Raw genomic sequence first — 26,913 nt, 5'->3', positions numbered from 1 at the left:
ATGTATCTTATTTGAAGCCAGTTGCCACCAAAACTAAATTATTTTTTAATTGTACAGATATGCATTTTGTGTATTATATCACATCATGTGCATTTATTCAGCACATTTGAAGTACCGGACTACCTCATGGGAGGACCCAGGTTCAATTCATGGAATGGATAATCTGAGGTAGGACTTTGCTGTTTATTCATAAAACTGCTCTTGGGTTCATACATGAGGCTTATCATTAGAAACCTGAAGGGAGGGGGGGGGGGGGATTTTTGGGCAATCAGAAGGGAATTTTCAATAAAGCTGTTCACTCACCAATTCTTCCGGTGGTGGACCTTCGTAGTGTCCTTAGAGAAGTTGTTTGGTATTCAAGAATTATTTTCACTGAAGTGAAGTTTCTCATCCAAATCGATCATACAAACATGATTCGTAAATATCTTAGATAATGTATTTGGTCTAGGAATTAATTCGTGGGCCTGGACAAGAGATAGCGTAACGAGCGTATCGTCCCACAGTTCCGTGTAGCCACACATGCGTTGAAAACTCCTGTCAGCGCGCATCGTTCGTAGTATAGGGCAGTTGATTGACGTGTCAACAACAGCATTTTGTAGTCAACTGAACATGGTGCAGTTCGTGCCAGATAAAGTGTTTTTGCGGGGTGTTCTGCTTCATTACTTTAACATGCAGAAAAGTGCTACCGAAAGTCATCGTATTTTGGTGGAAGTGTATGGTGACCATGCACTAGCTGAGCGAACGTGTCAGAAGTGGTTTGCATGGTTTAGAAGTGGTGATTTTGGCCTGGAAGACCAAGAGCGACCTGGACAGCTAAAAAAAATTTGAAGACGAAGAATTGAGAGCATTGCTCGATCAGGATTCGTGTCAAACGCAGGAAGAACTTGCAGAAGCATTAGGCGTTGATCAAACAACAGTTTCCAAACGCCTCAAAGCCATGGGAATGATTCAAAAGATGTCACATTGGGTTCCACATGAATTGAAAGACAGAGACGTTAAAAGACGAAAAACCATTTGCGAATTGCTGCTTCAAAGACAGAAAAGAAAGGGGTTTTTGCATCGCATTGTTACTGGCGATGAGAAGTGGATCCATTACAAGAACCCGAAACGAAAAAAAGGCCTGGGTGAAGCCAGGTGAACCAGGTCCATCACAACCGAAACGAGATATTCACTGTGCAAAGGTTATGCTGTGCATATGGGGGGATATGAAAGGTGTGGTGTACTATGAGCTGCTGCAACTGGGTGAAACTATTAATGGAGAACGTTATCGACGACAACTAATGCGTTTGAAGTAAGCTCTGGCCAGGAAACGACCAGAATGGGAGAACAGACATGATAAACTTATTTTTCAACATGATAACGCTCGCCCACGTGTCGCAAAACCGGTCAAAACCTATTTAGAAAATGTCGGATGGGAAGTTTTACCCCACCCGCCGTATTCACCAGACGTTGCTCCTTCGGACTACTACTTGTTCAATTGCATGAATAACGATTTGATTGGACAGCGGTTCACTTCTTCAGAAGATATCAAAAAATGGGTCTCTGACTGGATCGCTTCAAAGGATGAGGACTTCTTTCGCCACGGAATCCGTAACTTGCCTGACAGATGGGCGAAAGTGGTGGCTCGCGATGGACAATATTTTTCTTAAGGTATTTATGTATTTTGTGTTTGAACTACAGCTTCGATGTGTGCGTAACAACCACACGAATAAATTCCTAGACCAAATAGAAAGTCATGTTTCCAAAAATTACATCCTTATTAAGGAGAAGAGTGACAGTTTTGCACCAGTTGAGCATTTATTTCAATATCGTCGGAATGGGCACTGTTACTTAAAAAAAAAAAAAGCTGGACAAGAGAGCATGAACTTCACTCCATGTTGCAAATGGAAGCACATTTTTAAGTTGACTAATAAGCTTGACATGATGTTTTAAAAATATGATTAAGAAATTGTTGAATGTGTACTTTTCCATTTATGTACTTTTCTACAAGATTGGATGTTTGATATTCCTGAGAGAACAAATAAAATAATGTTCCCATAAGCATGTATTTCTCCTCGCCTCACATGGTCATCCTGGCAGCCTTGCCAAACTTAATGCGCATGAAAGAGCTAAATTTCACCTTCAATGGACCTAAAACTGACTTTCAAGGAGCTAGATTTTCGAAAGCTCGATAAAGTGCCTCTTAGGGTAATTTTTTATGTCAAAAAGGGGGGGGGAGTTGCTGTGCTGCTTTTACAGTTAAATTTAAAGTGATGACAATTTATGATTAGTTTTCACCATCTAGATTTGGCAGCATCACCCATCTCAATAATCCACAGATGGTCCTATGAAATCGAAAAGAAAGGTTTCCCAGCTAAAAAAAATTATGTCATCTTCATGTATAAAAAAGTAGCTTGGGACGTAAGAGGGGGGGTGGGGCAACACAGCAAATACAATAATATCATGTACAAAATGTATATTCATAGCAACAGTTGGTCTATGTCGGCTGGAGCCAGTGATGGCACCATAGTGGCGCAGGGGGTGGGTGCCCCAGTTCAAAGCCAAACGAGTGCATGAAAGAGCCAGATCAGCCTACAAAAGAGCTAAGTTGGCAACAGTGTTCCAAAGCTAACATAGGAGGGGAGAACCTCATGGAAACCCTTCCTACATGCCCTTAACATAATAATTAATATGTTAAAGCCCAATGGCATATTAGCTCCAACAGGTTAGTAGTGTATGTTTATTGCACAAAGAATACTAAATGTGGGGTCATTTGGGTCATTCCCAGCTACCGTAGATTGACAATACAAAAATTCAGTTTGTACACTACATTTCACGTTTTTATCTGGTTGCAAGTTCAAAGGCAGGTGTCAATATCAGAGCAGCAGCCCAAATAATCCATAAAATGCATTAAGTGCACATGATATTTATGATTATACACTGTGCCCTCTACAACAACTTATATTTAACATATATGCTTTCTTTGTATGAAGTATAAATTTTCTCCTCATACCCCCCCCCTCCATTTTTGTCTTTCAAAATTATAATTCTTGAAAATAATAATACCCTAGAGGTTGTGAGATGTGTAACAGAAGGTAAGATATTTTTAATAATTGTATTTATTATTAATAATATAATATCTTTTAAATATATGTATATATAAAACAGAAGATAATTTTTACTAAACGTGCTGATACAATGTAAAGAAAGGGCGGTTATTAACAACTATTAAAATAAAAGTAAGGTAGAGTCATATGGAATTATTGTTCTTTATTGCACCAACTCACAACAGCAATTAGCCGGTGACCTCAGTACTTGGGGTAGCAACTGATTATGGGTAATCTTTAAAGCATACCCCCCCCCCCAAAACACACACACAAATGCATAGATTGCAGTGTTGTTTCAATATAGACAAAATAATTACTGTATTTGATATAAATGATAATTTAGCATGAAACCTGATTTTTATTTATCTGAATCCTCCATGAGGTTTCACTACAAAAATTAAACATGATTTGCATCTAACGTTATAGCAATTAAATAGATGGAACAGAGATGCTAAATAAACAAATACAAACTGGAAAGGGTATTATGGTGGTCATAAATCCTCCTTTGTACTTAATTTTCTTAAAAAATAATTGTAATAATAATAATTTCCCCATTTTCCCATCAATGTTTACATTCGAAATATTTTTTCAGCAGCCTGACCTCCCGCCCTATGCATGCAATCACATACACACACAGAGACAGAGAGACAAGCAGGGAATTTAAAGAAATTGCACTTTGAAAATAATGAGCACATGGAAGAAGGGTCTTGAGTTCAAATTCTGATTACAGTGTGAATGTTTATGACTATCCTCATTACTACCACGAGTTCATTAGTCAATGTTATTGTCGCATCACAATTAAAAGTTCAAAAAAAGAGAAAATTGATGTGTAATGGCAAAAATGTAATTAGCACAGCAGTCAGAGAGTACATTCTGACTGTTTTTTTTAAAAAGGTCCCATAGTAAATGTTCTGTACACTGTTTTATACCCTGCCCCAAATTACACCAGGGTTGGGGGAATTTGAGGCACTTCTAATTTTTTGTACTTTTCACCTCCATTCAGTCCCTGAACCAAATTAACCCATCTTGAGGGTGGGCAAAAAGACAGTAAAAGACATAAATTCATATTATTCAATGTCATTTATGTGCTTACAGCGAGACAATAAAAAAATATTTACATAACAAGAGTTTCCTTCCATGAGTTTTTGATGACAAACAAAGGAAATTATTGAGAAGAATAATAATTTCAGACTTTTAACAACATTGTGGTGTAAACAGTTTACAAACTAGACATCAAACATATTCTTAAATAATACAAAAGGACGTTAGGTCTACTAGCAATTCATGAACTCATAAACTTTGAATTTTGAATTTGAATTTAAAATTGTGAGTGCGTCAGCACTAAGGCTATTTTGCACCTGTCACATTATACGGGGTCCAGCCCCTTATCGTTACAAAAAACAACTCTAATGTTGGAGAACTAAAATCATAAAATATTAAAATCTTCTGACTTTTGTTAAAAGCTGAGGCTGCAAAGAGGCACTCAGCACACATAAGGACAAAAGAACAGGACAATACAAACAAAATTATACTGGCCATGGGGCCAGTCGCCAGAGCCTCGTTAGTCTTCAGTCCAGGGTGTACTAATGTGGAAGTGAGGTTGACATTTGGGTGTACTACGTGGAAGGTCACCCCTTACACCCCAAATGAACTCATAAACGTATAGGTACTAAGCCTATTTGAAAAAGGAATGTGGCACATTTTACAGCTCTATTTTGTTAACTAAACTTCAAATTTAAGTACAAAAGGACAATCAAATTTACACTTCTAACTTTAGAAAACCTAATTAAGCACAAGAGTTCATATTTTCTTCCACCAGTTTCCACTTTACACTGCCTCAAATTACCCCAGTTTTTAACTTTACTTCACTGCACAAAATGTAATGGACCTAGCACAGGGAAACAAACACTATCTTGAAGGTTAACCCTCAAATGTAAAAAATGTGTAAGTTAAACTGTTCTGGGTGCTGTCTGTATGGTTGCGAGCATAGTTAAACACTGCCCCTTGAAACTGCACTGTCCAGTTTTACCTGAAAACATTTTTTTAGGTTCGATGGGTTAGCCTAGAAAATAGTTTACAAGTGAGGGTCTTCAAAATATTAGAACGAACAAACTGTAAAAATTTCATTACATTCTGCAAAGTAGGATTTGTATAATTCAAACTTTTCTAAAAATGCCCCAAATTACCCAGACCTACCCTATACATATTTCAGATATTGTAAGGTTTATCAAAACTTATTGATGATTAGCGTATCTGAAGATAACACTGTTCAACACACAAAATGAAGACTGACTAAATTTACAGCTTAGCTCCAGTTTTCGTATTACAGCAATGGCCTGAAATTACGATTTTCTTGTTGAGTCTGCACTTATAACATAATTATCCTAGAATGTTCTTATTGCATTATCAGCTTTAGCATGTGCCGACTTCTGTGGCAGAGTGGTTAGCACACCGTGCTACGATGCTTGGAGACCCGGGTTCAAATACCGTCCTGGGCATTGGTGTTCTTCGTGACTGTCCCTTCATAAATTTCATCCTCATCCACATGTTCGCGATTAGCCAAAAGTAGCAGAAAAGTTAAGTAAAATAAACCAAATCAACATAGCAGAAAAGTTAAGTAAAATAAACCAAATCAATCAATTGTACATCATGTGATGTATTGTTGCCTGATAATGATTTTCAGTTCTTACGAAGTGTTGTATGAAAGGGGGCCATACTGATGATGTGTTCCCAAGCTTTTCTTTCAGACTTGTGTTGTGCTTGCCATTTGGAGTTCCTATAATTTGGAGGGAGCCTAGCAATCACAGTACGGAATGTCATTTCTATTTGGTTCCCCATGTTAAAAATGCATATCCAGGAAGAAAAATCAACACTTCTGTACCCTAATACATCACCTGCAATTTGACCTGTGGCTCATGGTCAAGGACTTCACGTACTTGAATTTGGGGGATTTTCTTCTGTAAACTCTCGCAAGCATATCTGTGTTTCTTCAAGTAGCGAAGAACAAAAGCCATCAACATCAAGTGATGTAGACTTCTTGCAAGCACATACTTCTCTAATCATAGAATAATAAAAAATAAATAACCCGTGGCTCGACAGCCCTTGAATCTTCAATCCGTAAGGGGGTTACAAGGGGTCAACACATCGAACCCTCAGCCGTTATAGATTTCCCAGACTGGGTTACGCTACTCACTCGTAGCTCCCCAATTTCTCGCATGATGGTGGGGTGCTACCAGTCCTATACAGGTCGAGAACCCAGGTGGACTCGAACCCATGCCCTAACACAGTTGGATTCCAAAGCACAGCACCTTAGACCGCATGGCTATGGAGGAGGACTAACATCACAGAAGGCTACCTGAATTACCCCATCATAGATCTTGAACTATTGACAAATAAATTAGAACTTTTGTCATGAAGATTACAGAAACGGTAAATTTTTGTACCACTATGTAAAAGTGATAACATTTCGCACTAGAAATAATGAATTTGAGAAATTGTTTAAAACTAGAGGTGATTTCACTTACTGTAAAGATATTTGTGGCACGATGCAAGCAAGCAATGAACTGACAAGTGGTGACTATTCTTTGATGCTTTAAAAACATCTTAAAGCAGTTCTCTTACTCAATGGAAATATGTTTCCTTTCATTCCTGTAGCATATGCTACCAATAAAAGTCAAACATATCCATACATGAACAATATTCTAGTAGACGTAGACTAGCAGGATGTGGAGATTTCAATGTAATATCCATTTTATTACGACTATAAATAGGCTACACCAAGTAGCCATTGTTATTGCATTTGTGAGTGGACACACACAAACATGACACTACAAAAAGTCTGCCTCAAAGACAATCATTAATACTTGGGAGTTAAAAATATTGTACATGAGCCTTTGATAGAACCTAGTAGTTTTGCCATTAAGGTATTCTATTACGCATATATAGCCTGTAGCCCGGGGGGGGGGGGGGGCAAGAGGACCATGCCCCCCCCCCTCGAGCCATGAAATATTTTGATTCAAACCTACAAAAATAACATGGATAATTTTTAATATTTTGCAAGAATTTAGATTTTCTTCTTGCATAAATTAATGGGCTGGGTTGTCTCCGGAGAGATGCAGACTCCAGAAGTCTGCAGTCTACTATATTTATTAATTTTAGTTTTAAAACCATGTATGCGAAGCTATTAAATGTTCCAATTTGGTCAAGACAGTTCACTACATTTACTTCCTGTTTTGACTTTTTTCGAACTGCAGTCTTGATGAGAAAATGTCCTCTTTTGTGGTTAATTCACATTCAGACATGTTCTTCATTATAAGGATAATTCTAGGGATGTGACGAAGCTGAAAATTTACTGATGCCGATGTACTCACCGATAATTTTTGGAACCGATACCGATGCCGATATTTAACCGATTCCGATACATAAGATTATTAAACAGAAATGGGATGTTATTTTCAGCATGACAAAAATAAATTTGGTATGTACATTTCTATTGCATATCATATGTATATACATATATATTCTCAAGAGATGCAAATGTACATTTGCATCTACAAAATGTTATGTGAACCTTTAAGAAGAACATGGATTCTCAAGAGATTAAACATTAGTACACAAGCAGTTCTTTGAAATGCAAAATAAATTCCTGTTCTGCCAGCTTCAACTTCAGAAACACGAGATTTGGAAGCACTTCAGGAAGAAACCTACTTCTTCTCTCATTGCAAATCTGTTCAGCAACACTGAACACTCAATCACTGAATACTGATGCAGCAGGTATGCCCAAGTATTTTCTCAGGACTTGCTTCAGGTTTGAATATTAATTTTTGAATTTCCAATACAACAGCAGATCCTGGTTCAGCAATGTACTCTTTTATTTCCGATTTATAGTTAGGTTGATCTTCTGAATGAGTTTGCAATAATTTTATTACAAAAACTCTACAATAATGACAAATCATAACCAAATTTTCAAAAAATCTTACAAAACTAGAATATAAAACTTATTAGAAGGTAAAAACTCTAGTATAATCTGTACCGGTTTAAATATCGGATTTTTGCCGATTCCGATGCCGATGTGTCAATTTCGGCCGATTTTCATACATCTGTAATCGGCTTCGGCACATCCCTAGATAATTCCATAGCGTTGGTCGTCACATTCAGGGTACGAATTCAGATGGCGGAGGGGGATCTCCCACCTTCCCACCAACGATCTTGTTCTATTAAAATGTTTCCCCCATTAAAATTTTCCGAGAGAAAAAGTTTGTGTTATAACAACAAAGATAAGCAATTAGTTTGTACTTCAAACATACTTTACTAAGAATAACATCATAATGTGACAAAATGGCTGCAAGCTGTAGAAAGCTGTCGGATCGCACTCTGCATAAGATTGGTTTTTCTGTGTTCTCAGTTTATTTCTTTATTGTGGTACTTTGAACGGGTGTTAAGATACTGCTATTGAACAGTGCCGACGGTAAAAACGTTAGCCCAAGTGAGTGGAAGTGCAGTGGGAGATGTTTTATTGTTCCAGCAGCAGGCGTCCTCCCTTTTATTGTTCCAGCAGCAGGCGTCCTCTGCCTTGCCGAGAGAGAGACGTGCAACGGACAGCGGCCAAGGTAAGCCCCCGCCTCACCGGCTCTTGAACTTTCTTTTTCTTGTGCTGTTGTGTGGAGACATTAAGTTAAACCCAGGCCCCAGGTAAATGGAAAACAAATTCAGTGCATACTACCATAATGCCCAGAGCATAAAAAATAAACTTTCTGACTGCACTTCGGAATTGGGAGAATTTATGGAGCAGGATGGAATTGCAATAACCGAAACGTGGCTCAACGACAATGTACTAGATTCTGAACTGCCTTTTTCAAAACAGTTTATTGTGTACTTGAAAGAAAGAGGCTCAAGGAGCGGGGAAGTGATGCTTTGCGTAAATAACAAATGGAAAAGTGTGGTGCGAAGTGACCTGGATTGTAACTATGAAATTCTGTGGGTGGAGGTTCTTCTCGGCAAGAAAGACAAACTTTTCATCGGTTGTTTTTACAGGCCACACAAAACTTTGCTTTTAGCAGTTATGGAGGCTTGCTACAATTCTGTGCTGGTGGCATCCTCAATGGGTGATGTAATACTTTTCAGAGATTTCAATCTCTCAATTACATGGACAGACTCCACCCATGGTTTTACAAAAGACAAGAACGACACGTACTTCATGGATCACTTCATACCGGCCTCGGACTTCAACAGCACAATATCTTCAATACACGAAAGGACAATAACCTGGACTACATTGTCTCCTCACTCCCTTCAGCGCACACCACCCCTTCGAGAAACCTCACCCCTTCAGACCACAAATCGATGGATGCTGTATTCTAGCTCCCGGACCACCTGAAGAGTCAACGACCTTCCACCCCTGTATGCCAATACCTTGTTTGGCGCAAAGCACCCTGGGGCAACATCCGTTCCACGCTGGATTCCTTTTCCTGGACAATCCTGGACAGTGGAAGTGTCGACGAATCGTGTGACGTACTGACTGATGTGATTCATGTGCCACTCAAAAAAAGTAAATCAAGCAAATACCCTTCTTGGTTTGACTCTGAACTCTTACTTGCCCTTGGAAACCGAAAAAAGGAATGGGATCTCTGGAAACATTTTCCTATTGAGTACACACAGAAAACTTTCACCGACTTAAGACTTCACTCTAAACAATTGCAGAAAACCAAATACAGTGAATACATCAGTGCTATAACAAACATCATCAAATCAAATCCGAAACGTTTTTGGTCACTAATTAACTCGAGGAGGCAAATTTCCGAATACCTTTCAAAGTAAAACATGACTCAGTATGCGCAGAGGGCCCTGACAAAGCTAACCTCTTTTTTCTCCATAAATACAACCTCGAATACACAGGCTTCATCCCTTCCCAACCTCACTCCAGTTTGCTGTCACTCTTTAACGTCTCTCTCCACGTCTCTATCTTCAATGCCTCAAAATTGCTCAAATAGTCCTGATGAAATCCCTTCTATTTTCTAAAAAACACTGCTTCTTCTCTCGCTATTCCCTTCTCTATTTTATTAAACAGATGCTTCAATAAGGGTACATTTCCAGATTCATGGAAAAATGCTAACGTGGTACCATTATATAAATCTGGAGACAAGTGTGCTGTTTTTTCTTATAGGCCTATTTCCCTTCTTTCGCCACTTTCCATTGCCTGTGAAAAGATAATAAAGGAAAGACACTACAAATTTGCCTCTCCATATATAAATACAGCACAGCACGGCTTCTTACCAGGCAGCTCCTGCTTAACCAACCTGACCATTTTACAGGGTGTCTAGCAAAAGCCCTGAGTAAAATTCCCTGACTTTTCTCTGTTGACAAGAAATTTTCCCTGACTACCCTGGAAGATGAATGTATTCACATGTGATTAGCTAAAATAATGCTTACATTAAGCTTCAATTATCAAAGTTCTGGGATTACATAGTTGCACTCATTCACTCTAGGCTATCAACAATACACAATTCTTCACTATTTAAAAATAAGCAGTCTGTCTAAACATATTTACATTATGTATACATAGCACAGCAGCACCTTTCTCACTTCTTAAGTTTCTGAATTTCTTCAGCAAGGACCTCAGCCTCCTTTCCTGCTATAAAAATGTGAATTAGTACTTACAAGGTATGCAAACCACAACTTCCAAAATCCAAGAGGTCTTTGCCACCAGGTTCAGTTTTCAGTGCCTCCTTCAGTTCCCCAAAAAATTTGAAATTCACATTCGGCCCATCCATTGAAACCTGCAAAATTTTATTGCACTTAATACCTTTTATTGCCTTCTGAAATGCCTCTAACATGCCACTTGACCTTGAACGACCCAGGAACACTGACGTCAAATACCATGTCTTTACTTCCCCACAATCGTTGTCCCAGAACCTAACATTTACATCCATTTGTTGCCGCTGGGCTACTTTGATTAGGGATTCGTCAAATCTAATGACCAACGATTCACACATCGAAAGTTTATCAAGTAGATCCTTTTTGAAAAAAGTCGCAATACCAAAAGCAATGGTATAACCAATCTTATCTTTCTGCAGCTTAATTTTTTTCGCGATATCACTATCGGGAAACATGTCACTGAACAAATTTACATTTTGTCCTGCAGTTCGCAGAGAACTGTGTGTCATTGCGGTCTGAATTTCAGCTTTAGTTACACTGTTATTCAAGAGGAATGCCTTTAGTCCCCGTGGTTGTAGCACATTATCGGAACTTTGTGAATTTTCACTCTCAGAAAAGGAACTGGATGAAGCAGGTTTAAAAGTTGTATCCTTCTTTGATGAATTGAGTTCTTCACTTGGACAGGGAATATTTTCCTGTTCACTTCTCGCACTTGCACTCACAAAAAAACTTTAATCGAGGCACTTATACTTTGACTCATTGATATTATTTTGTGCTTAACGCTTTCCATATGGCTCGACAAAGCACGACGACCCATATTGCTTAAAGTAAAAATTTTGCAGCACAATTTACACTTGGCCGACTGTATATCATTTGGCTCTTTTTCTAGCCATGATGAAAAACAAGGCTCCTGCAGCCAGTTGACTTGAAAAACTGATTTTTTCTGCGTCATTTTAACATATCAAGAACACGTAACACGTTCTGCAGCGTAATTTCACCCTTCTGTCGTCTTGTGAATGGTAATAAGTCTCAAAATTGTTCGACACCTGAACGTGATTGGCTGAATACATTGGCGCATGCTGGCGTCTGTGGTGGAGGAAAGAAGGACAAGGTAACTTGGCAAACAAACTTACAAAAGACTCACTGAAAAATTTCTTGAAATAATATCTTGATAAATTACTGTTACTCAAGAATTCACACGACTTTTGATAAGTTTGAAATAATTTAAAAATTTTAATTCATGCAGAAATTAAAATTCCCTGACTTTTCCAGATTTTTAAATTTCCTGACAATTCCCGGTTGCTAGTCACCCTGATTTTATTATCTGATGCTACCAACTCTATATCTGAAAATTCTCAACTGGATGTAATATATCTGGATTTTCCAAAAGCTTTAAACCACAATTTCCTGCTTCATAAATTATATCACCGTTTCAATATTCATGGAAACTTTCTCTCTCTGCTCAAGCACTACCTACAAAACAGACAACAAAAAGTTGTTCTTTCCAGAAACTCTTCTTCTTATCAAGCTGCATCTTCTGGTGTACCTCAAGGCAGTGATCTTGGACCTCTTCTCTTCATCCTGTACCTTGATGATCTTCCAGAATATCTTTCCGATTCATGCAAAAACCTTCTCTTGTTCGCTGCCGACTGCAAAATATATATTAAAATCTCTCATTTTAGTGACATGGCACTTCTGCAAAAGAATTTAGATTCTCTAATAAAGTGGTGTGAATTATGGAACTTAAAACTTAACCCTCAAAAATGTACCACGACGACATTCTCCTTAAAGAAAAATGCATTAAATACAAAATACTCCATAAAAAATAATTGCGTTCAAAGAGTTGCAACACAAAAGGACCTAGGCGTCATATTCGACGAGAAACTTTCCTTTTCTGATCACATCTCTGCAGTCACAAAGGGTTCAATGCATCTACTGGGTCTTCTCTGTCGTTTAACCGAAATAAACAACTTGTCTGCCCTCAGCACCTTTTACAAATCTTTTGTGTCACCAAAAATTGAATACTGTTCTCGATCTGGTTTATGGCATACCCCTCAAATTCAGATTTCTTCCTGGCCATTGTTCGACACCGAATTCCGTCCACAAAACATTTGCACAAGTCCATCCTTAAATATCCAAACTCCTCAAGAGAGAGACAGACTGGCAGACCATATATTCTTACATAAAATAGTGAATGGCAAAATCAGAAGTGACCGCTTTTTCAGGAAATTCACCTTCGTGTGCCTGCCCGCTCAACAAGAAACACTCAACTTCTTGCTTCTCAGAAGCCGACATTGTGCCTCATCCAGCGCTCTCTGTTCCATAGACTGCCCAGCGAATATAATAATCTAGGAAGCCAAATAGACATTTTTGAAAATATGGACCGTTTTAGAAGGAAGTTAACTAAAAGTATGAAATTTTATTCTATGTTATTATTTTTGTTATTTTATGTTATTATTTTTGTCCTTATGTTCTGTTAATTCATTCCAATGTAAAATGGCTAACGCTGTATTTGGAATCTTCTATTAAATAAATAAATAAACACATACAAAGAAGGAATAACGAAGATCAAAGAATAATGACAGCCTGTGTGTGAATGTTGCATACATCTCTTGTTCTCTCTCTCTCTCTCTCTCTCTCTCTTTATGGCTGGTAACAGGATGGGGTAAAAACATACTTCTACAGTCATAGATAAGATTTTAAAATTATATCAAATTTGACTTGTAAGAAATGGAGCAGTAGCTGCGAAAGTGGTTGTCATTGTCGCCCAAGACCCCTGGAACATAGAAATTAGACTGACCTGTTATTTATCCTCCATTTCTCACCTCCTTTAATCGGGAATAAAACATAGCATTTACACGTTAATTTAATAGGAAACTAATGTCTTCTTAAAGTTTCTCATTTTTGTCCCTCCACCTAGTTTTCTTTAATTTGGAATCGATTTAGCAGATGTGAACAATAACACACACTGCTTCAATGAAGATGGTGTAGGATGCACAACCGACTGTCCTTTTATTAGCCACATTTCTTGAATGCTAAGTTTTTTCATCGGATTCAGTGGAAAAGAGTAAGTACATAAAATTTCTACAATGTCTAAGTATGACAGCCAGCTACATCTAGGTAGGAAGGTGCAAATTCTGTGCAGGGGGTGCAAAAATAATTTTTGTTCTGGGCGCTGAAATCTCTAGCTACAACTCTGATTAGGAAATATTTCCTTTCAAGAGACCATTAATAGGTTTACAGCATTATAAAAACATAACACAATAAAAGTATGAAAATTTAATTATCATTTTTAATAAAAAACAATAATTAAATAATATCTAACACTTATTCAAAACATTTCACCTATCTACTAATTTCTTGACAATTTGAACCAGTCGTTGAAGGAATTAATTTGCTAGTTTATAAATGTCGCAAATTAGTTTGTTTATAAATGTTTATAAATACATATAAATAAATAATTTAATAATTGACACATATTTCATGACAATTATATATATATATATATATATATATATATATATACATACATACTTCATGACAATTACATATATAACTAAAGTTTTGGGCTTGCCCCACCCTCAAAAGAATCCTGGGTATGGGCCTGAGCATATAGTTTGTAAACATAACTATGAAAGTGATATTATCTAAAAAAGAAGAGCTAATCAATTGATTTAAACATCTTTTTCGTGTTCAGTGCCCCCTAAAACATAATTCAAAATTTGTTGACGGGTGTTATACTATTAACCCTTAAACACATAGCCTTACCATATGGTAACGCTCAACATTAACACACTTTCGTGCTGGAGGCTTGTCTATATTGAGTGTGTAGGCAAATCTAGTGCCAGAAGTCGCTCTAGGAAGCATAAAGCTTGTGTTTGAGACCGTTAGTTTCAGTCAAGGTAACGCCATTGTTGTGAGAGGATGTATTTATTTTGACCTTCGATATTTTTTTTTCCAAAATGTCATACACTGGAAACTAAATATGTTGTTTTTATCTGATTGTCTTTCATTATGGAGTTCTGAATGTTTTCAGCTTTTAGTAAACACATGTAATTTAAAACTAATGATGTTTTCTGTTCAAGAATTTGCATCACTTGTTCAATTCTTGCTCATAACGATGGCGTTACCATATGGTAACGCTATGCAGATACAGTAGCTATAGGCATTTTCAACAATTACTTCATTTATTCTATTCTTATTCCATGTAAACCAAGAAATTTAAGTTGTAAATCCTCTTTTCATATTTTGTATTGTATCTTATTTTCCTATTGCTTATTTATATGTTATTTTAATATTAATAATAATAAATATAATAAAAATAATAATAGATGACCATTTCATGGAACATTTTGTGCCTGTTCAGTAGCTCAGCTTTGTTGAGTCTGTGATCCCGTATTATGGAAAACTTACTGCAAGCTATTTATTAGAGGTAAACCTAAAAGATTTGGTTACAAAGCCTGCCTGGTGCTTGAAAAACCTTCCATGGATGCCTCATTCGTTTCGACATCTATCAACGCAAGAGTATAAGATTCCACTGACATTAAAAAAAAATTTAGTAAGACTGCAGCCCCTCTTGTGTATATTCTACAAGAATTTCAGAGGCAAAAATTCTCCCAGCTTGGATTAGGATGGAAATCGCTCAAAACTTTGTGTGGCATCATTTCGTGTTGCACTTAAGGGGGCGTGGTGGCCCATTACAACACAAAGGAAGGTTTTGAAAGATGTGTGGTATGCTGGTGGTCCACCAGTAGTGTTCACATTGGACATGTCAAATATGTGCTTGGACTTCGCGTTCCATGTGTCATACGTTTCTATGACAAGGGCCTCCTCGATGGCATAGTGGTAATGTCATCGCCTTGTAATCAAGGGGTCCCGAGTTCGATACACAGTGGAGGTACATGGCACAGTGGTTCCGATCCCATTTTAAACTCTAGGTGCAGTCCCGATTAGCTATTCTGTTCATAAAGTGGACTTAAAACTTCAATTCAAATCAATTTAAAGTTTCTATGACAAGTGAATATTCAAGAGTGATATACAATATGTAACTATAGAGTAATCATTATGTACCATATAGTTACCTGAGCACCTTTAGCTCAGAAAATGTGAGATTAACGTACAATGGATCTATAATATTTGTATTATATTTAAAAAAATCCAATTTTAAAAGCAATTTTAAGTTGATTCAGAAATTTCCAATTTGAACGCATAGCGTTACCATACGGAAACGGGGCACAATTCGAAAAGGGAGAATGAAAATTTTCAAAAAATGATTCAAAATCGCTTATTAGTATATAACAACAGATATTAGACTAAAAACAAGAAAAAAAAATTGACAAAATATAATTCATGCGTTTAAGGGTTAAAATGAACAAGAAAGTTTTTTGCTTTTTTGTTATTGTAATTACATTCCTTAAAGGAGAAAAAGGAATTGTTTCCAGTAATTTGTGCACACACAAAATACTGTCTCATTTCATAAATGATAAAGGAGCCATTCCAGGGGCAGAAGGAAAAAAAAAAATTTCAAAATTAATATAATAGCATAATAACATTATATTTCCAAAGGTTATAGTCTAAATTAATAGTAAACTGCAAAACTATAACTTTTTTTTTGCTTTTTAAGATTTTCATATACCCCTTTCTTTGTAACTCATTGACCATATCCAATATGACTAAAAAACCATAAGTTTAAATTTATTATTTACAGGTAAAATCTGTGAATAAGAAAAAAGCTGACTTTTGAAGGGAAAAGACAAATTCTTTGTTTACTGTTGGTAATGATTCAGCTGCTTATTACAGTACACATTTTTTTTTGTTTTTTTATTATTCTGAAAAGCAACACTATCCGTCATGTTCTGTCCATAACAAAACAGGTACGAGTTTTAAAATATCTTAAAAACCTGTATGTATGCAAACAAATTTTTAATACTAATAAAATTCACTTTCATATTTTTATTATGTTTTAAATTTTGTCCCATCTGTATCATTATCAAAAGTGATTAATGAGGCGCAGGCTATAAACTATATTCCTTGATTATTTACAACATAGGCTTATCAAGTCAAATAATCTTATTTCCTGTATTAACCTATTATTGTTCAATATTTTTACTGTTTCAATAGTTTTATAGAAAGTGTAGACCCAAATAACAATAAGAAGCTGCCTAAATTAAAACTCATTGCTTTGTGACAAACATTTTGAGGACAAAAAGAGCCAGTTTATTGGACAAAGAAGTATTAATACAAATAGATTTTGCTGACAACTATACTTGTGTATCACAAGATGAAATTCAACGAGCGCATTGGAGCAATACTTTGGTAACTATATTTACATGTGTTGCATGGTTAAATAACGGTGAGAAGAAATGCTTTGCACTGGTGAGTGATGATGTTAGCCACGATAAATACCAGTGGTGTAGCGTTATAGAACGCCCATACGCCCGGCGTTCCCAGATTTAAAATTTCAAAAATACGTAAATGCTGTAAATATAAAGTAAATCTTGACTAATTTCATATATGTTTGACCTTCATGGCATTATAATAGCTATTTTTCGCGATCCGCTTGCAACGCTCCACTATCAACACTCGTTCCAGCATTTCTTTCAATGCCTTCCCTGCCTGGACACCGGGCAGGTTCGGCGTAAAGAACTCTATATTCCTTGCTGTCTTTCTGGAGGGAAAGCTTGGACAGGCTTGGATCTCTACAGCACGCGTGCAAATGCTCTCTCGTACACCAGCGTATGGAGCAGAGGGCTACGTGATTGGTTCATGTGACCCTTCCTGACTTCTGAAGCAGACGACAGCGGTAGAATTCCTACCCGGTTCTTTGAGCTCGTGCCACTCGTGCCATGTGATGCTACAATACGCAATATTGACTGACGTAACTTTACCAAACTCAAATATACCACTTCTTGATGGCTACTGCATTGTATAATTTATCGCACGAACAGCGATGTGTATTAAAAACTAAAAGATCAACACAGTTTTTGTCAAATAAGTTGGTGAAGTCCTCGTGGTAGAAGTTCAGGCTGTGCCTGCTCTACCACTTAACCCACAAAACTATTCTTTTTATTATTACTTTTTTATATTGTGTCAATGGAAATGTTTATCATTCATTTGAAAACTCTTAACATCGAATGGTCTGTGGACAAAATTATTTTAAAATGTTTATCACCATTCCAAGATGCAATAAACAGTGGTCTGAATTACTAATCGGCACTGTTACGTTAGTAGAGTGTACGATAGTTGGATCATCCACCCACCTCCGTATCAGAGTGTTTTGCACAGCGCGCCAAGACGACAGAGGTCCCTGGTTCGAATCCCGGCATTAGCATGGGTGTTCTTTATGAGTGTCCCTTCATCAACTTCATAAATATCATCACTCATATTCATATTCGTGATTAACCAAAAGTGGTAGAAAAGCGAAGTAAAATAAACCAAATCAATCAGTAGTTGGATCGCCCACAACAATTACGTCTACTGTTGTTCAGAGGCGCTTGTGATTCAGGTAGGTTTTCTAATGACTTGCATCATACCGAAAAGTATAAAACACCAGAGTTCAAAACATTTGTGGCATAGTGAGGCATCTCATTTTCTAGCTAAAACATGCATGGATCATGTTTTATTGAAAACCCAGCTGACTTCAGGCAAATAAACAATACCTGTGGCGACTAATACCGTAAGTAAATTATTAAGCAAAAAAGGGCCGACCCTTCCATCGGACTTGGCGTTCCTACCCGAAATGCCCATGCTACGCCACTGATAAACTACATTTGGGTTTTCTTAAAAACTAAAATCAATGACCTAAGGGCAAACTAAAACATTGAAGATGTTACAGTGTTTTCAGATGGGCCTTCGAGCCAGTTTAAAAATAAATTCACCATGATAAATCTATGTTACCTAGAAAAAGACTTTGGTGTTGATGGAGAATGGTGCTTCTTTGCCACTTAGCATGGCAAAGGAGCTGTAGATGGTGTGGGAGGCACAGTAAAAAGAATGGTTTGCGAGCAAGTCAAGACCACAGAAGCTCATGTAGCTACAGCAGATGACTTTTTCAATGTTTGTAAAGATGTTGTGAAGGGTATTCATACTATGTTTGTACACAAAACTGAGATCGAGAAACATAGATCGTTCTTAGAAAACAGGTGGAAACTTATCAAATCAATCCCACCAATACGATCTTGTCATTATTTCCAGGCTTCCGCCCTTGATAAAGGCAATATTGTTTGTGGCAAGACTCACATATCAGAACTTCATGATGAGTCAGATGAATCTGACATTGATGTAGATCTAATCACATCAAAGAGTACCGGTACATCAAGATTAGCCTACAGAGATGTCTACAGCGATGACGAGTCTCAACTAGACAAACCCATAACAAAGCTGAAATCCAAAGAAGGTGTCACCAAGGAGAGGACCTGTTAAAGAAAACGACGAAATCGGAGTGTTCTATTTGGCCAAAGTCACACATGACAAAAAAAAAAAAAGAACTACTGTATTGAAACCAAGTCATATGTGATCAAACTCTGTGAAGTGGTTGGTCTACTTGAAGAACCCCAAGCTGTCCAAGCAGGAGAAAGAATTTATTTCAAGTTTTCAGAGAACATTTAAGTTACGGTATTCAACAAAAGTAAAAAATGACATAAAGAGACAAAAAATAGTTTATTTTAAACTGTTAACATCTGATAAAGTTGTGTTTATGTTAACACGTAATAAAACAAGTTTGTATTATGCTGACTTCTATGATTTTTGACCTGACGCATTTTTGTCCCGTCCGTAACACGTACAGCCTTTTTACAAATTTATTCATAAATTAATCAGAACACTTACAATATTACAATACCTATTATAGTATGTTAAATTTTGTGCCCTACCATGTATAACAAAATCAATCATTAATTCCTTTGTAATTCACAGGAATGTTAAAGCGAAATTGTAGGCAAAATGATGGGGTGCAAATCATGTCCCGTCCGTAACATATCTTAGATTATTTTTATTTCATTAACCATAGTAAAAAATACTAAACATTTATGTGGAGGTGATAGTAAACTAAATCTTTTAATTTCACACGTAATTTATTTATTTATTAAACTTTAAACTAACAAAGAAAGTTCGATTTTATTAGGGAAAATCAGCACTGAATTTCCGTCCGTAACCCAGAATGGCTGAAAGCCATGTGCTATTATGCATAAATATAATGTGTAAAATTTGTACTGTAAATATTGGAATTAACCTCCTACTACCACCCCGAGTTTCTCGGATGAAATGAAAGGGAATTGGGGGAAACCAATCAATATGTGATAGACAGGGATACCTGAAATCACCAGCTTTCAACCATTTCACTGGCTGGCAGGTTCAACTGAGTAACAGTTACTCAATTTAAAAAGTAACTTATTTGCTTGCAAACAAATTAAAGACAATCAATGATAATTAATTGTAAAATACTAATTATGTGAAGAGTTATATGTATTTTATTTATATCTCTGGCACATAATATTAGTGTTCTTATATTTCCAAGCTCAACAAGATCTACCCAAAATATTTAAGTTTTAGTGCAAAATTAGAAATGATGAATTGCAATAGTGTGTGGTTGTTCTAAAGTTACATGCATTAAAGCCTAGTGTCATTGTTTTAAGAGATTCCTTTCACCTTAGTATTCACAGAAACAGAGGTACTAAATTTAACTCTTCCCCAAGTTTTTCAAGTTAACAAAAGCCCCGTCTAGTTGGCTGCACTTTTTAACACTCGGTGCAGTGCAGGTGTATCCAGTGTCAGAATGATGCAAGGAAATTACGTTCAACCAACTAGACGGAAAGCGGTGTTCGAGTTCCGAAGATTCAACAAATACCTGTCTGCTTCTTTAAATGGTCATTTGATTAGTTACAACGCACCACGTGACCATACATCAAGCATACACCGGTATGAAAGGTAGTGCAGACACCAAACACACTACTTGACCCGAAATCAACGAACTAGACAACTCGGTGTTGCACCGACTAGATGCTTCGGTGCAAACAGAGTCAAAGCGAGTCAAAAAGTGCAGCCAACGGTAACACTTTACTATACCAGAGACGGATTTCTTCAAATTTACAGGAGAAATTACTTACGCAAATCATTTTCTGTAGCATTGTTGATGTTCGGTAATGTAGTTTTGATCCATTTTAATGCGAATGCATGTGGTTTTCTACGAAAATCTCTTTCCGACGCGCTATTGCTGCTGCCGCCATTTGCTTTCTGCATGAGAGCACAATGTTCCATGTGTTTGATGACGTGTCGTTGTCCGTACATGCTAAATTGAATGAAAGGAGTGCTAATGGAATCTAACCTAACAGACCTAACCTAGTAGGCATACCTCGTCCCCGTGATGGTTCGTGGGGCTATCGTGAATTTTTGGGCTAACGTCAATGATTTTTGGGGCTACCCATGGATGGTTTTTGGGGCTAACGTCAATGGTTTAATAATTACTCTTTATGTCAAAAATTGAACTATTTTTCGTGAAAAAATTTCGTGAAGTGTTTTTAATTATTTTTTTAAATTTAGGTTTTTTCGGTGAACAAGGTTGCAACACTGCATGCACACTCCAAATCGACAAAACACTGGCACAACGCACGATGAACGGGTAAGCTATCGCCATATTGTGTGTAAATAAGGAAGAACAGTAAGTACTCGTTAATGTAAGAAATAGACATTATTTTCATTAGAAATTCATTATTTCACCTAAATAAATGTTCCGCAATGCAGAATAGTACGTTAGCAATGTAAAAAAGTGTGAAATAAATCATTGACAGGTGTCTCTGGTATAGTAAAGTAGTACCCAAGAAAATAACTGTTACAGCTACTTACGGTACCAGTTCCATCTCCACCGAACACCTTTCACTCGTACTTACCTATTCTGCATTGCGAAAGATTCTTGAAGGTGGCATTTTGCTTTCTTCACGAAAATAATTTCAACTTTTCACATTAACAGTAATTATTGATTAGGCTTCCATAACACACAATATGATGGGTACAGCTTGAGTCGCGTCGTGGATCATGTGGGTATGCAGTTTCCAACCTTCGTAACCGAAAAATACCTGAATAGCCCCACAAACCATTGACAGATAGCACCAAAAACCATTCACGCATAGCCCTAAAAACCATTTACGGATAGCCCCACGAACCATTTCCGGCAAGGTTAGGGGTAACATTATAGTATAGGGGTGACGGATTTCTTCAAATGTACAGGAGAAAGTACTTACAGAAATCATTTTCTGTAGCATTGTGGTAGTTCGTGAATGTAGTTTTGATCCATTTTAATGCGAATACATATTGTTTTCTGTGAAAATCTCTGTCCGACAGGCTGTTTCTGCTGCCGCCATTTGCTTTCTGCACGAGAACACAAAGTTCCGTGTGTTAATGACGTAAACCCCTTAGTCAATGTTGCAAACTCACCATGTTTTCACTAGAACATAACGTGTCAGTATTTTTAATTTTTTTTAACTATGTTTGCCTAACCTAAACTTACGGAAAATGGTTTTTGGGGCTAACGTCAATGGTGTGTGGGGCTAATGTCAATGGTTTGTGAGGCTAACGTCAATGGTTTTCGAGGTATTAGTAATTTCAAATCCGGGCACGAAAGTAGGTATTTTCCAGTGAACGAGGTTGCAACACTGCATAAATTGACAAAACACTCGCACAACATGCCCTGAACCAGTACGCTATCGCCCGCCATAATGTGCTACAGAATCGAAATAACAAGTAACAGTAAGTACTCGTAAGGTAAAAATTTACTATCCTTTGGACACCTCTAATTTTTTCGTTTCGTCAATTTTTGACATTCGTACTTACGTATCTGCTTTGTGGATATCAACGTTGTTTTGATGAAATTTGAACTATGTTTCCTAACCTAACAGAACTAACCTAACCACGCGCCAATGGTTCGTGGGGCTAGCGCCAATGGTTCGCAATTATTTCCAATTTCTAGATCCTGATACCAACACAACACCAAATTTTAACTATGTTTCCTAACCTAACAGAACTAACCTATCCACGCGTCAATGGTTCGTGGGGCTAGCTATTCTCCGTCGGAGAATTAATTTTCAATGAACAACATGAATTTCAGCTATGAAACATTCCCACATCACACAAAACACCTACCCGATGTTCGACAATGCTACAGGAACTTATTACGGTAAGTAGTTTCTTCTATAAAAATAAATAAATGTGTCCGAAGGATAGTAAACAAGTACCCAAAATAGTACGTTAGCAATGTAAAAAGTGTGAAATATATGATTTATAGGTGCCACCCCCATACTATAATAGTACCAGGTTAGGTAGGTTAGGTTAGGTTAGGCAAGCATAGTTAAAATTTTGTTCGTAAAACAATGTGATACAGCTTTAAAAAAAAATCACCTTCTTCTTGCAAAACAACGGCGTGGTTGAAAACAATGACAGTGGGTTAAATCATGAAACGTACGGAACATCCGGTTGACAAATACAAGCATCGGATGGAGAGATATTTTTCTTCAAAAACACATGAATTCCCGGTCAAATAGATTGCACGGTGGAAGAAAATACCTCCACGAACTTTCAGAATGCTACAGAAACTCATTTCCAAAAGTAGTTTCTTCTGTACAAATGAAGAAATCCGTTCGGCGGAGATCGAACTGTTCCTGTTACCCTACTTACTTTTGAAAGTAGCCACTTAGAGTTATAATTCCTCAAAAAAGAGTAACTGTTACATCCAAACACTGTGTATTACATACAATATGACACAGAGTCTTATGGAATTAATGATTTAAATATAATACTGAGCACATTATTTGTAGTCGTTGCTTAGTTCCCCTTAATTTCATATTCACAATAACTTATATTACATAGACAGCTATACTTAAAATATAACATGCATATAAGGTATGTTCACAAAATCAAGCAAATGTAGGTTGTTTATAACAGTAGTATTTAAATGACAACGAGATGTTCACGAAATCCAACCAAGTCTTTAGATAATTCACTAAAAGACACTGTGGCCTATTGTTTTAGAATTTAACATACTGCGAACTGAATAATGCAGTAGTTTTGAGCTGTATTGTGATTTCTTAACGTTCGCATTTTTTTAGATGCAAAAATTAGCAACAGTTCTCACTAAACATATTTTTTTTTCATGCCTAACATCGGTGAGCACCGAGTTTTCTTCACATGTATCTTCTAAAAAATAACACTGCATTTGAAGGATGTTACAATATAAGCTGAAATTGTAAGTAAAGTTGTTTTTAAAAATATATATAGGACATTTGCGTTCCCAAAACATTACCAAAAAATAATTTTTAAGGGTGATCCAATTACTTGTAGGTTCCAAAGGTTAGGAAAACTCTTCAGGACAATATTATTTTATCTTGACCTAGAAATATTTTGGTACAATACATTACATAAAAAGCCACAAACTTCATTTCTTACCTTGGAAATGTTTCAGTCTTTGATGACAGGTGTATTACAGCACCGGTAATGTCGATATGTCAACTTAAACGTCTCGTCCTGCGAGGCACTTTAATAAATATTCGTTCGAATTACTGCGTGCGTCCTCTGAGTTTCCGAAGAAAAGTTATTGTAATTAAGAACAATGTAGTGGGTTAAACAAATTGGTACACAAGAAAGTATATTTTAAAAGGGCAGCCAAAAATAGAAAACTCATAAAATACACGGGCACACAACTTCACACGGAAACGTCAGCGGTCGCCATACACATCAAGCAGGAAACCACATCAAAATAAATATTGAATTAATATATCTATATATATTTATTGGATAAAATTAGATGGCATTATATGCATCTGTAAAACACATAATTTATTATACACAAATTTTAGTAAGCAAAGAAAAGATCTAAGTTGAAGTTTAAATATTTCTACACTTTCTATTGAATAGCAGAAACCCCATTCAACCATGAATTTTGATGAATTCGATTATCAACAATTTGAAGTTAAATATAAGTAACCTTCCAGTTCAATCAGAAACTAGAAACCACTGACGTACGCAGGGGGAGCTGAAGGCGTTATAGACACATCGAGATTTTCATAAAATCCAAATTTTCCAATGATAGCAGTCAGTGGCGCAGGAACGTTTCTGATTTGGGGGGGTACAAAGTCCACCTCTTCGTCTGTCCGTGTATGTCTGGTTCTTCATATGTACACACACACACACACACACACACACACACACACACACACACACACACACATATATATATATATATATATATATATAATGATGTCCACAGATTTCTTTCTGGTACATATAACCTAAAACATATGGGGGTGTACATATAGTAGCTTAGAAGAATTATTTATCTGCTTTCAGATTGAAAGTTTAAATGACAATGATGAACCTAAATGTTGCAAATCTCTCAAACCTCATGCATACGTAGTAACATTTATGAATATGTAAGCGAGAATAAAACAACTATTTAAAAGTAAAATGTCATGCTTTGGGTACTGTGATGACTATATTATTGATTAAAAGTTGAATTTGCTACAGAATTTCAATGATATAATCGTTAAAATAATGCAACAATAATAAGTCTCAAATAAGCTATACTTTTTCAGTAGTATTACTGCATAAAACATGGGAAAATGTATTTCAAGATAACCTGGCAATACTGTACATCCACTGCATACACATAAATGGAATGCAAATGTTATGTTGTAATTACACTTCATGAACCTAAACATATTTCAATATTTCAAATCATTTCAATATTTAAGAAAGCAACATGAAAACTGAAGTGTTATTTCCCTGCCTTTACACTTTTCCAAATACACTTTTTCTGTACTCATTGTTAACAAATTCCTTCATCAATACTGCCAGGTCCAAGTTGTCTAAATGGTGTTGATAAGCATGAAGCACACAAAGGTGATTCAATCGTTCTTGGGACATTGTGCTCCTTAGGTAAGTCTTAATCCTCTTCAATGTGGAGAAGCTTCTCTCAGCAGTTGCTGATGTTGCTGGAATTACAAGAAGTTCCTTCAATAATGCCTCAATCAAGGGAAAAAGGTTTCTAGTTTCCTTGTGTAAACTTCTGAATTTTGCTACAACTTGATGGATTCCTCTTATCTCCGAAAGTCTTGAAAACATCTCCATCTCCAATTTCAGTTTTGTTGCTGGAATTCCCCTCTTTTCAGCTTCAGTTATCATAGACTGCTTCCAATTTTCAGGTGACAAAAGTACTAGATTTTCCAGTTCGCAGTAGGTTTTGAAATCAGGCTGATCAAATCTATACGATATTTCTCCACAAATATTATCTAGTGCTTCAAAAAATACTGTTTTGTACATATCTTCAACAGAGGACCACCTATGAGGTTCAGCTGGTTTCTCAGAATGCTCTAAACGTTTGGGTGGACACCGTACTCTAGGTAGCAGCGGTGGAAGTAAATCATAGTCCTCTATTAATTGGTGGACATTATTCCAAATTTTCTGAAATGTTTCATCATTTCGCTTTTCTTTCAGATGATTCAATACTACTTCAACAGCTTCTCTGCTACCGATGACTGTTTGGGAAGACTTCTGAAGAGAGATACTTAGTTTTTCAGTAGGCGCAAAAATTAACTGACAAAGTAAGATTCCAAAGACTGTAGATCCTTTCATTAGGTTGTCAAGAAGACCACGGGCCTTGCTTGAAGAATCACTAGGAGCACTAGAAATGTTCTCGAAGAACGCTAATAATGCAGAATAATTTTCAACTATCGCATGTAAAGCTGACGTACGAACTGACCATCTTGTTGGGCACAGAGGGCGAGGTGAGGTAAACTCCGACACTCCTTCAGCAGCTTTGATGTCTTTGAACTGTGATATTCTTTTTGGGGAATCCTTTAGAAATACACCAATATCATTTATCAAGTTCATTGTGTCTCTCAAAAGAGGGATGGTTCTTGTGGTATCTTGAAGAGCCAAGTTTAAATTGTGGTTATTACAGTGTACAAATAATGCTAAAGGCTGTTTCTGTTTGATTAATGCTTGAACGCCTTTTCTTACACCAGACATGTTAGCGCCCCCATCATAACATTGCCCTCTAAGATGTTCTAAGGGCAAGTTAAATCGCTGCAAACCATCGATAATAATGTCATGCAGAGCACTTCCTGTTGTGTTAGATGTTTCGTATAGACCCAAAAAACATTCACGTACCTCTAAGTCATTTACTGTTCGC

The 26,913-nt window shown here is 36.7% G+C and overlaps 2 protein-coding genes across 2 annotated transcripts in view; both read right to left on the bottom strand.

The window, feature by feature from the left end:
• LOC145994948 (protein spitz-like) overlaps positions 1-24,450 on the bottom strand; it is a 314,442-nt gene extending 289,992 nt beyond the window's left edge. The window contains exon 1 of the mRNA XM_083131465.1: positions 24,171-24,450. The gene's annotated coding sequence lies outside the window, so the exon portion shown is untranslated. The remainder of the gene's footprint in view (positions 1-24,170) is intronic.
• Positions 24,451-25,511: 1,061 nt separating this feature from the next.
• On the bottom strand, positions 25,512-26,612 carry LOC145995107 (zinc finger MYM-type protein 1-like). The gene has a single exon (XM_083131643.1). The coding sequence runs from the start codon at positions 26,610-26,612 to the stop codon at positions 25,512-25,514; it is 1,101 nt and encodes a 366-aa protein (XP_082987769.1).
• Positions 26,613-26,913: the final 301 nt, after the last annotated feature.

This window comes from Lepisma saccharinum, chromosome 11 (genome assembly GCF_977018435.1).
Source record: "Lepisma saccharinum chromosome 11, izLepSacc3.1, whole genome shotgun sequence".
In the NCBI taxonomy this organism is placed as follows: Eukaryota; Metazoa; Arthropoda; class Insecta; order Zygentoma; family Lepismatidae; genus Lepisma; species Lepisma saccharinum.
This window is presented reverse-complemented; position numbering and strand designations above follow the sequence as displayed.

What these genes read in the sequence shown, in the direction of transcription:
- LOC145995107 (XM_083131643.1), bottom strand. Translation starts at nt 26,612, where the DNA reads ATGAACTTGATAAATGATATTGGTGTATTTCTAAAGGATTCCCCAAAA.